This window comes from Leptopilina heterotoma, unplaced genomic scaffold (assembly GCF_015476425.1).
Source record: "Leptopilina heterotoma isolate Lh14 unplaced genomic scaffold, ASM1547642v1 Lhet_31, whole genome shotgun sequence".
In the NCBI taxonomy this organism is placed as follows: domain Eukaryota; kingdom Metazoa; phylum Arthropoda; class Insecta; order Hymenoptera; family Figitidae; genus Leptopilina; species Leptopilina heterotoma.
Window position 1 is genome coordinate 854,976 of NW_025111011.1, and position 13,087 is coordinate 868,062.

A 13,087-nucleotide genomic window follows, 5' to 3' on the forward strand; every position below is an offset into this window, starting at 1 on the left:
TTTTTAAAAAACTTTGAATTTTATTAAAACAATTGTAATTAAGAAATAGAAATGATGCAAATTATTTCCTTATGAAAATTGAGAATTATCTACAAAAATATTAAGGAACGGGAATATGTAGTTTATTGTGATTTTTGTTTTTTGACCGTATTAATTAATTTTATTGTGTTTTTTTATAAAATAAAAGAATGAGTTTGTGAACAATATTGATATTGAGAAATAAAAATTATGCATAAAATGGTGATTTATTGGCCATTTCTTAATCATAATTTTTTAACAAATAACAATTTTCTATTTTTTATAAATAAAAAGGAGAAAAATTTGCACATTAATAAATTATTAATTATTTTTCTTTTTTTTAATTTCGCGCCAATATAGTTTTTTAAATTCCCGCCTAGAGGGCATGAAAATTCTCTCGCAAACGAAATAGTAATAAAGTGTAACGAAAAAAAATCAAGATGAATTTGTTTTTCCAAAGCACAAAACTTCACGACCTTTTGTCAATTTTAAAAGTTCCAAGGTTCAGTGACCACCACCCTTGTTAAATTGAATTAAAATTTCTCTAATTCAGAAAAGTTTCCTTTTAAAGAAAAATAAAAGAAAAAATGCAATTCATTTTATCGAGGAGGAAGAAGTAAATATAAATCCCCACCTAATGTTAGGTAATTAAATTAAAGCAAAATCTATTTTCAAGAGGGGAATATAGGAAATCTCAGTTATATGTAGGAAAAAAAATCGATCACTAAAAGCCTATAAGATGGACCCCTGCGAAATTTCTCACAACTAAATGAACTCAACCGTGATATCTATGGATAAAAAAAGCAGAAAAGAGGGGAAAAAAAGGTTAATGTCAACGAGAGTTTTAGATCAAAAAAAAGTCACGTGTTGTAATAGCCCTTAAAAAAAAAAAAAAAAAAAAAAAAAAAAAAAAAAAAAAAAAATCGACCCTCTCTCACCAAGAAATTGTTACGATTCCACCACGTCAATTCTTATTACGAAAACATATGAGTAAGATTGACATTTCTGAAAATTGAGTATATAAAAAAAGTGCCTATCATCGAAAATTCGCCTTCGATTAAAATGCAAACAAGCGTAAAATTAACTGTCGTCATTTTAAAATACAATCAATTACATGGAAAATAGTGTTTACATGAAAATAAGAAGAAAAAGATTCTTGTATTTTTTAAATACAAAATTGATTCACATTAAAATAAAAAGTAAAAATCGATTTCATTCCGAAACTGCAATTTTTTATCTTCTTGTTTACTTTTTTTCTCATGCCAAATCAATTCGAATGTCAACAAAATTTGAAAAAATATTTCAAAAGAAACTGTTATTCAGCAATAAAATTTAAATAAGTTTCTAATAAGCATTTTAGCAATATTTACATAAATAAAAATATTAAGCAACCAAATTTAAAAGAAACTCTAAAAAATTTTGCTGAGCAACGAAATTCAATAATTTTTTTAAAAATTATTGTTTAGCAACGAAATTAAAAAAATAATTGCTAAGAAACTGTTGTTAAGCAACAAAATTTCAGGAAGTCCTTTTAAGAAAAAAAATTTAAAAGAGTAAATAAAAATTCAAACTTAAAATTTAATTTCAAAATGAAGCAAAATTTTATTCGAAACAAATTTCTTTTTTGCAGGGATCACAGTGATTTTTTCATGTAATATTAGGTAAAAAAGAGGATTTTATTTTTCAAAAAAGGGAATTTTTAAAATAAGTAAAAGTTATTGTATTATAGCGCATAAAATTTATTTAAAATTTTCTTTTTACTTTTTCTTACAACTTCCGCTTTTTTTAAACCAAATTATTTTTTTTGTTAAACTTTTTCTGTTAATTATTGATATTTTTTTATCATTTCCCGTAGTTCATAACGCTATTTAAATTTTTACACAAAATTTTTATTTTACCGCTACTTTTGTTTTAAAATTACACGAATTTTACGATAAATTTCAGAAAAAAATTAGTAAAATTAACTTAAGACTTGAGAAAATTTCCTTCAAAAATAATAGAATTTAATATAAAAAATTGGTATTTCCAGAATAATTTTTACTATTTTCAAAGACAATTTTTTTAATAAAAAAAATTAGAAAAATTTATTTCAAAAATAGTAAAATTTACTATAAATGTAAGAATATTTGATAGCTAATTGAAATGTACGAGGAAAATTTGAACAATTTTGATAAAAAAATTGACATTGAAAAATAGTAAATTTTGCTATTAAAAATCGTTATATTTCTAGAGTAAATTTTATAATATCCGTCGTAATTTTTATTAAAATTCAAATTTGATTCCAATTTATTTTTTATTTATATTATATATTAAATTAGTAAAATATACCTACATTTTGAATTTAGTAAAATTTATTCTAAAATAAATCAAATTTATAAAAAATTTCAAATTTGGATTTCTCTCATAGGGTAAGTGTGCCAATTATGGCGCGGTTCTGGTTTAGCCGTCTTTGAAATAGAAAATTGAAAAATTATAATGAAAGAAGTAAATTTATGGCTTATTAAACTAAAAGCCCGTGTCATATAGATAATAAAACTTTTATAAAAACTTTATAAAAACTAATTATTTAAACAAAATTAAAGCAATAAGAATTAGGATTAAAAACGTCAATTATGGCGCGGTTGAGTCAATTTCGGCGCGCCAATTACGGCGGGGAAAATAACGTGTATTTAGAGGTTGTGTTGCGCGCCATAACTGGAGCACGCACATTCAATGAAAATGTTTTTTTTTTTTTTTTTTTTTTTTTTTTTTGTCAAAAAAATTAATTACAAAATTCAATTATTTTTTTAAATTCACGCTCTATTGCATTTAATATTCAATTATTATCTAAAATTTTTACTGAAATTCATTTTTATAAAATGAAAATCAATTTTTATTAGAAAATTCTACTATAATTCAATTATTTAAATACAAATAAAATGCAAATAAATAATTTATTGAATAATTGAACGTTTCTTAAAATTCCATTCCCATAAAAAATCGTTATCAACAAATTTTCAAATAATTGAATTCTATCAACGAATTTTAATAAAATTTTTAGTAATAATTACATTTTTCGAGAAATTTGATTAAAATTGTATTAAAAATAAATAAAATAATTGAAAATTCTACATTGAATTTTACTATTCATGAAAATAATTGAATTCTGGCGAAGAATTTTATTAAAATTTTCAAAAATAATTAAATTCTTGTAAAAAATTAACAGGAATTCAATTATTTTTAAAAATTTTAATAAAATTCTTGGCATAAATTAAAAGTAACAAAATTCTTAGTAGATATTCAATTACTTTCAGAAATTTTAATAAAATTTTTCGCAAGAATTTAAATATTTTCGTAAAATAATAAAAATCTTTGCAGAGATTCAATTATTTTCCAAAGTCTTTAATAAAATTCTTCGAAAGAATTCAATTATTTTCAAAAATATCAGAATTTTAGCAGAAATTCAAACATTTTAAAAAGTTTTGATAAAACTTTTTTTTGGTAGAAATTCAATTATTGCCAGTTTTAAAAAAATGTCTCAATAAAATTCAATTATTTTTAAAATTTTAATGAAATTCTTCAAAAGAATTCAATTATTATAATCTACGATTTTAACTGAAATCTATTTTTATTTTTTAAATCAATGTTCATGAAAAAATTCTACCAGAATTCAATTATTTAAATGCAAAAATAAATAATTTATTGAATAATTGGATGTTTCTTGGAATTTAATTCCCATTAAAAATGTTATCAACAAATTTTTAAATAATTAAATTCTTTGGACGAATTTTAATAAAATTTTTAAGAATTTTTTCAATGAATTCGATTAAAATTCTATGGAAAATAATTGAATTCCTAAAAAGAATTTTATTATTTACGAAAATAATTAAATCCCCGTAAAAATTTTATTATTTATAAAAGTAGTTGAATTATTGCGAAGAAATATATAAAAAAAAATTGTTATTAATGAAATTCTTGAGAAATTTTTATTATTTTTTGAAAATAATTAAAAGTTTTTGTAGAATTTTATTAAATTTTTTTTTAAATAGGTAATTAAATTCTTTTGGTAAATTTTATGAAAATAGTAGATATTGAACAATATTTAATTTTTGCGAAGAATATTACTTTTGAAAATAATTGAAATTTTGCAATGGATTTTAGTACAATTTTTGAAAATAATAGAACTTTATTACTTTAGAAAATAATTGAATTCGTGTGATAAATATTGTTAATTATGAAAATAATTGAAATTTTATGTAATGAATTTTAATAAAATTTTTGAAAATAATTGAATTTTGTCAAAGAATTTTAATATTTCTTAAGATAATTGAAATTTTGACGAGAATTAAAAAAAAAAATTTTTGAACATAATTGAATTTTTGCGAAGAATTTGATTACGGTCATTTGGGGTAAATGTAAACAAGGGGTAAATGTAAACAGTAGATGTTTCAGCTAAATTTACAAATTTAAAAATAAGTACGACGTCAATATTTTTACCTCAGCTCACCTACAAGATGTTCTGAGTATTGCCAATATTTTATTTTGACAATTGGCAATGCCATAGTGTAAGTTATTTTTTAATGCAAAAAAGTTTGAAAATCAAAGTTTTACTGTTTCAGTATTTTGTCTCGCATTTGCATAAAAATAAATTTAAAAATCAAACAAAAATATGTAATTCTTCCTTATTAATGCCCTAACAAAAATTGACTTTGATTTTTGATTTTCGTCAATTTACTTAACAAATAATTAAGTGTTTACATTTACCCCGAGAATTCGAAAACTCGGGGTAAATGTAAACAGAACTTGAACTACATTTTAAAAGAAAATAATTAAATAAATTTGCTTCTATTTCACAATTTCATTACTTTGGCAATGTAAAATTACATAGAAAAGGCAATAAGGTCCTCTTTGAAAAAAAAAAATTTGATCAAAAAAAAAAAATTTTTTTTGAAAATTTGATCAATTTTTAAAAATATTTTTAGGTTCATCCGCCATTTTGAAAATTTAAAATTTGACTTCAAATTCGTATTCAGCGACCTCAAAAACCCCCGAGTAGCCAGATTCAAGCAAATTTGATCAATTTTTAAAAATATTATTTTTAGGTTCATCCGCCATATTGGATCCACCATTTTGAAATTTAAAAATTCGATTTTAGATTCTTATTGAGCAACCTTAAAAACTTCTTTTTAACAAGTTGAATAAAAATCTATTAAAATTTGTTCAAGTTATTCAAGTTTTTATATTACTAATTTTGTAATGGTTGATTGTTTATTTTATGATACATTATCAGTCAACTGGTTGATTTACTATACATCTACGAAGAATTTTTTTCAGTTTTTCCATCCCTTAAAACAGTAGTATACTTGAAATAACTTGTTTCTTAAACCTCGCTTAACTACAGTGGTGTTTACATTTACCCCGAATTTTAGGAAAATTTCAAAATCTCGGGGTAAATGTAAACAGTCAGTTTTAGGCGGCTCAGGTGCATCAATATTTTTTTGTATCTTATAAAATTTTTCTAGGGAACTCTAGGAACAAGTTCATGCAAAGGAAATCCGTCCGTTTTACCTTTTAACAAAAAAAACTAATGTTTTTCGTGAAAAATAGATATTCCGTTTACATTTATCCCAATTGACCCTACTTTTAAAAATAATTGAATTTTTGCAATCATTTGTAATTTCTCTAAAATTCTCAAAATTATATCGTTCAATTTACGAACTTTTTATCCTTTTTGAATGAAATTACGGACTTTACGGACCTCTTTTCAAAAAAACGGACTTTTGCGGACTTTGCAGCAAAGTTACGGACTTTTTCAGGATTTACGGACCTACTTCGAGCCTTGTCAAGTAAAACTGAAAATGTTTCTAACTTAGGGGAAAAAGTGAAGAAAATTTATGATTTTAGGCGTTTCAGGGAATTTTATTAATTTAAGGGAATAAAAAGGGGAAAAGAGGAAAAAAAGGAGACTAACTGTGATCCCTTTGGTAGTAAACAATATCCCCTAATTTGTAATTTAATAAAAAAATGAAATTACCCATATCTTTCTCTTCTCAAATATCACAATCAAAATATTGCCATTGTGGATGAAAAGGAGCAAAGAAAAAAAAAGCCAAAGAGAGAAATATATATTGAAATATCATTTCGATTTTCATTTCTCTATACCAATGAATATAGTGCACTGTTGTGTTCTCCGCATAGAGCAAGTCGCATTGAATTGTAATTTACATACGTGAAACATGCACGGAGAGCTTTTGTGGTAATAGTGACTTCATATTCAGTGTTCAACTGAAAACTTACACATGTTTCTTTATACCATCTCCCTCTAATACATATATGGGAATATTATTTCACATATATGCATATACATGCAACACTGGGGGAACTCTATCTTTATGCATATACGTGCAGTATTCTCAAAAGATCGACAGGAGCTTTGCAATTCTACGTAATATTCTTCGGAATGGACCTTAACCATCTCTCTATATAATATACCTGATTGTCCTATACTCTATGGGGGAAAAATTCTAAAATAATCTATCCATACGTATAAGCAATAATATAATATCGATTTGTCTTATCCAAAAGAACACTTTAAATGGCAATTTTCAACAAAATATTATTATACTCTCGATGGTACCTAACTATTATGGAATCTATATCGAAAAATTCTCTTTTTCTATTCTCCGCAAATTTTTAAAAAAAAATTTTTATAACAATAAAGTTAAATATTATCGTGGACTTTTCTTCAAATCCGTAAAAATCAGTTTTTTTGAAAGAAAAATAGGTCCGTAAAGTCCGTAATTTGATTGAAAAAGGACGAAAAATCGTAAATTGTACAATATAATTTGGAGAATTTTAGAGAAATTAGAAATGATTGCAGAAATTCAAAATTGAATCAAAAGTAATAAAATTCTTCGCAGAAATTCAATTGAGGCTCAGGATCTTAAAAGGACACTTTCAGCATTGATTTTAAATAGTAAAAGTGCCCTTTTATGATCTGGAGCCTCAATTATGTTCAAAATTTTTTACAAATTCTCGTCAATATTTCAATTATATCTTTAGAAATAATAAAATTCTTCTCCAAAATTCCATTATTTTCAAAAATTTTATTTCAATTATTTAAACATTTTTTTGATAAAATTCTTTATAAGAATTCAATTTTAAGAAATATTCAATTATTCAATAAATTATTTTTTTGTATTTAAATAATTGTATTCTAGTAGAATTTTCTAATAAAAATTGATTTAAAAATGAATATCAGTTAAAGTTTTAAATTATGATTGAATATTATAAGCATTATAGAGTGAATTTTTAGAAATAATATTTGAAAAGGTTTCAAATTAAAATCTTTGAAAATCTGAATTTTTCATATTAAAACTAACAATTCTAAAGCAAACATTAAATTATTTTCATAAATAATAAAAATTTCACAGGAATTCAATTATTTACAAATTCTTTATAAATTTCATCGCAATAATTCAATTATTTTCATAAATAATAAAATTGTCTACAGGGATTCAATTATTTTCATAAATAATAAAATACTTTTAAGGAATTCAATTATTTTCTTAAATAATAAAACTCGTTGCAGAATTTCAATTATTTTTAATACAATTTTAAATCAAATTCCTCTTAAAAATTTTATTAAAATTCGTCAAAAGAATTCAATTATTTAACAATTTATTGATAACATTCTTTATGAGAATTCAATTTTAAGAAACATGCAATTATTCAATAAATTGTCTTTTTTGTATTTAAATAATTGAATTCTAGTAGAATTTTCTAATAAAAATTAATTTAAAAATGGATTTCAGTTAAAATTTTATATTATAATTGAATAATTAAATTTATATTATAATTGAATAATTGAATTTATATTATAATTGAATAATTGAATTTATATTATAATTGAATAATTGAATTTATATTATAATTGAATATTAAAAGCATTCGAGAGTGAATTTTTAGAAATAATTGAATTTTGAAAAGGTTTTAAATTAAAATCTTTGAAAATCTAAATTTTTCTAATTTTTAACTAACAATTCTGTAGAATGAATTTTTTTTAAAAAGTTTACTTGAATTTTTTTAAAATTATTTAGTTTTTTTTTCTAATATATATTTTTTTGAAGAATTTCTGAATAATTGAAACTTTGTAAAACTAAATTGTAAGCAAATTTTCAAAGATTATTAAAAATATTGGATATACAGAGGAATTTTAGTTAAAAACATTTTTAAAAAATTTAATTTTTGAGAAGTTACAAACTATTGAAAAAATTCAATTATTTTCAAGAGTATAATAAATCCTTTGCAGAAATTTAATTATATTCAAAAATAATAAAATTCTTCTTAGGGATTCAATTATTTTCACAAATAATAAAACTAATCGCAGAATTTCAATTATTTTGATTAATTTTGAATATAATTTTAATCACATTTCTCAAAAAATGTAATTTTTCTTAAAAAGTTCATTAAAATTCGTCCAAAAAATTTAATTATTTAAAATTTTGTTGATAAAATTCTTTATAAGAATTGAATTTTAAGAAACATTCAATTATTCAATAAATTATTTATTTTTGTATTTAAATAATTAAATTCACGTAGAATTTTCTAATAAAAATTGAAATAAAAATGAATTTCAGTTAAAATTTTATATAATAATTGAATATTAAAGGCAATATAGCGTGAATTTTTAGAAATAATTGAATTTTGAGATTAATTTTTTTGAAAAATTTTAATTGAATTTTTGTATATCATTTGAAGTTTTTATTTTCTGATATATTCATTTAATTGAAGAATTTACGAATAAGTGAAATTTCGTAAAATTGAATATTGTAAACAAGTGGACTTGAAAATTGTCAAAGGACTTTTTTGAAAATTATTAAAAATAATCGATAAAAATTCTTGAAAATAATAATTGAATTAATAATGATTTTATCACTTGGTCGTCTTTAATTATTATAAAACATGAAGAAATCGATCACTCAGAGTTGAAGACTCGGAGTTATCGATATCTTCATGTTTTAAAGTTATGAAAAAATTTAATTTATAATTTTCAGTAAAATGTTCTCTTATTTGACTCGGACTGATTCTATTTTTGTTAGTAATTGGTCCGTAATTTTTCATTTTTTGGACCGTAAAGTCTATATTTTTAAATACTTTCACCCAAAAAACGATATACATGAAGAATTAAAAAAAAAAGTTAAATATTATCCTTATATAAAAATAAAGAAGCGGATGAAAAAAGTAATTGTAAAATACTCTAAATCTCTAAAATTAACCTTTCGCATCAAAATTGCATCATTTCCTTTGTGAAAATTAGTGAATTAATTAACTCATTTTCAAGTTAAGAATTTAATGAATGCTTCCCGGTATTTCTATTCTAATTGTGATAAAATTTTCAGTTAATTCTCAATTTTCCTTTACCAAACGCTATTTGTCATTATCATATAGAAAATAGAAAAAGGTGACACGTGCACAAAAAAAATCGAGACAATTAGTTTCTGCAAAATTTTTCCTTACAAAAATTCCATCAGTTTTTCATGATTTCCCAGCAGTACAATATTTTCATCATGCATAGCATAAAAAAAGCCAATAGAAAACCGATGAAAAGAAAAATTGTAAAATGACTATTCGATTAAATAAAAAACCAAAATCGATGGAAAAAATTTATAGCAAGAAAAAAAAATTATCCGAATAATGAATTACTTGACTATTATCAAATCAATATTTACTTCTAACAAATAATTGTTATTTTAATTTTTCATATTAATTTTTTTAATCTTCTTAATTTTTTAATTTAAAAAATTTTTTTTAACAAAAACATTATTTACTCGAAAATATCAAGTTAATGAAATTATGGACAATTTAATTAATTTTTTGTATAACAAATAAATTTTCACTGAATAAATAAATATTTGTTTGTAACGAATAAATTTTAATTTACAACAAAGAAAAATCTTTTTACCTTACATAAAAGCAATGAGTCAATAAAAATAGATAATTTGATCATTTTTTTTGGTACGAATAAATTTTTATCTACAATAAAAAAGTTTTTATTGACTCAAATAAAAATGAAGCAATAAAAATTGACAATTCAATCATTTTTTTGTTACAAATAAATATTTATTTGTAGCAAATAAATTTTAATTTACAGTATAAAAAAAATCGTTATTGATTCAAATAAATATAGTTAATTTAATGATTTTTGTTTCAAGTGAATTTTTATTCAACTCTCTAAACTACTTAAACTACTACTACTAAAACACTAAACTTAACTATAAAAAAAATTTTTTTTGTTAAAATAAATATTTATTTGTAGCAATCAAATTTTAATTTACATTAAAAAATTTTTTATTGAATCAAAAAAATGGGTAATTTAATGATTTTTGTTGGAAATAAATATTTATTTGCAGCAAATAAATTTTAATTTACATTAAAAATTTTTTTATTGACTCAAATAAAAAATAGGTAATTTAATGATTTTTGTTAAAAAAATTTTTATTGAACTCTCCAAATTTGAATTAGTAAAAATAATTACTTATTTGAATTAGTGACTGAATTTTTGCTTTTAAATTAGTAAATTTTACTAATAAATTAGTAGAAATTACTATCTATTAGTACTTTTTATTAATTTGAAAGCCAAAAATTAGTCACTTAATCAAATTAAAAAACATTTTTAGGTACTAATTAAAATTTAGAGAGAATAAATATTTATTTGTTACGAATAAAATTTAATTTACAAAAATAATTATTATCGACTAAAATAAAAATATACTTGACTCTGGAGCCTACTAAATTATTTATTTGTTTTAGATAAAAGTTTTATTCGTCACAAACAAACTAAACACTAAAACAAAATTTTTTTTAAAATAAATATTTATTTGCAGCAAATAAATTTTAATTTGTAAAAAAAATGTTATTGACTCAAATAAAATTAGGTAATTTAATAATTTTTGCTACAAATTTTATAAAACTCTAAATTTTAATTTGTTAAAATATTTATTAATTTGAATTAGTGACACTGACTTTTTGCTTTTTAATTAGTAATTTTACTAATAAATTAGTCAAATTTGCTAATTAAATAGCAAAAATTAAGTCACTAATTCAAATTAAAAAACATTTTTACTAATTCTTTAGAGAGAGTAAATATTTATGTGTAACGAATAGAATTTAATTTACAAAAATAATTATTAGCGACTCATCTAAAAATATACTTGACACAGAATTTACTAAATTATTTATTTTAAATAAAAATTCTATTCGTTATAGTCGAACCAAAAGAAATTTATCTGAACTATATAAAATTTTTTTCTGAAAGAAATAAATAATTTAGTAAACTCTGATATTTTTTTCTGGATGGAATAATAAAACATTTCTAAATATCTTTTGTCGATTTGAATGAGCCTAATTGCAATTTCCGTTTTCCAAAAGATGGGTTACGTGAATGTAGTGATTCCACCCGATATAATGGACGATCGTTCATCGGATGGTATGGTAGCACGGGAAGGTGGAAATATCAGACTGAAATGCGTAGCAACAGGTACACCTGAACCCACAGTCACTTGGAAACGAGAAGATGGTCGTTCTATATCGATTCGTGAAAATGGATCAAAAAAGGGTAAGTTCCATTACTTTTCACGATCTAATAAAATACTTTCTCTGTGTATGAGGAAGAGCAATACAGCCTAATAACAATCAATTTTTCAGTCTTTAAACAAAATAAATGACTGAACATTCAGCAACAGTAGTAAAACTTTAATCGACTGCGCCCAGAAAAAAAGAACCTACTAAATTATTAATTTGTTTCTTGTCCCAAATAAATTACTTTTGGCTCAAATAACTTTTAATTGGTTCAAATAGGCGTTGATCTGAATTTGAAAATGAAAAATAGTATCAAAATTGTCATAAAATTTTTGTAATAGTTGCAAATAGCAGATTTCGTACTCGGTAATTAATTTTTAAAAAGTAGCAAAAATTAACTTTAAGATTGAAAAATGTAGTAAAAAAAAGAAGCTATCGAAAAATTATTAGATGACTCAATTTTTTTCATAACTTTCCAAATTAAATTGCGTTTAAAAATAGCTATCGAAAAATTATTAGTTGACTCAATTTTTTTCATAACTTTCCAAATTAAATTGAGTTCAAAAATAGAATAATTTTTTAAAAATAAATATTTAAATACCTATTCATTTTTTTCCAGGAATTAAAATATTTTAAATGATTTCAACGCAAAGCCTTTTTGAACTTTAATTATTTCTACAAAATTACAACTGTAATTCTTCCAAAACTTAACCATTTTTTTGTTGTTGAAATTTTCAAATAAATCTATACAAAACTTTAATCATTTATTACTTCAAAATGAAACATTGAATTTTACAACAATTAAAATTTTCAAAGATTTAAATTAAACGAATCTTTTGAAATTTAATTATTTCTAAAAATCCACGCTTCTAATATTCAATTCATTAAAATTTTAATTAAAATCCAATTTTAAATCAATTCTTCTCGGAAAAGTTTACGAAAATTCAATTATTTAAATAATTTAATTTATTTATATAATAAATAATGTACATAATTGAATAATTAAATATTTTTTAAAATTGAATTCTTACAAAGAGCTTTATCAAAGTTTTTGAAAATAACTGAATTGTTCCAAAAAAGTTCATTAAAATTTTTTGTAAATAATTAAATTCTTTCAAGAATAAAAAATGTATTAAGAACAATTATTAAATTCTAACAAACAAATTACATCAATTTTTTTTTAAATAATTGAATTCTTAAAAAAAAATTTTAATAACATTTTTAAAAATAATTGCACTTAAAAATGTACAGTATTAAAAATAATTGAAATCTTGCGATAAATTTTTTTTAATGAATGAATTTTTAAAAATAATTGCATTTTTAGAGGAATTAACTTAAAATTGTATTAAAAATAATTGAAATATTGCGATGAGTTTTTTTTAATGAATGAATTTTTAAGAATAATTATGCATTTTTAGAGAAATTCACTTAAAATTGTATTGAAAATAATTGAAATCTTGCATTGAGTTTTATTATTAATGAAAATAATTGAATTTTTGAGAATAATTTT

The 13,087-nt window shown here is 21.5% G+C and overlaps 1 protein-coding gene across 1 annotated transcript in view; it reads left to right on the plus strand.

Annotated features, from left to right (window-relative positions):
- Nucleotides 1-13,087, plus strand: part of LOC122504694 (lachesin-like) — a 280,358-nt gene that overhangs the window by 250,946 nt on the left and 16,325 nt on the right. The window contains exon 7 of the mRNA XM_043615904.1: nt 11,428-11,614. Coding sequence (XP_043471839.1) covers nt 11,428-11,614 — 187 coding nt within the window. The remainder of the gene's footprint in view (nt 1-11,427; nt 11,615-13,087) is intronic.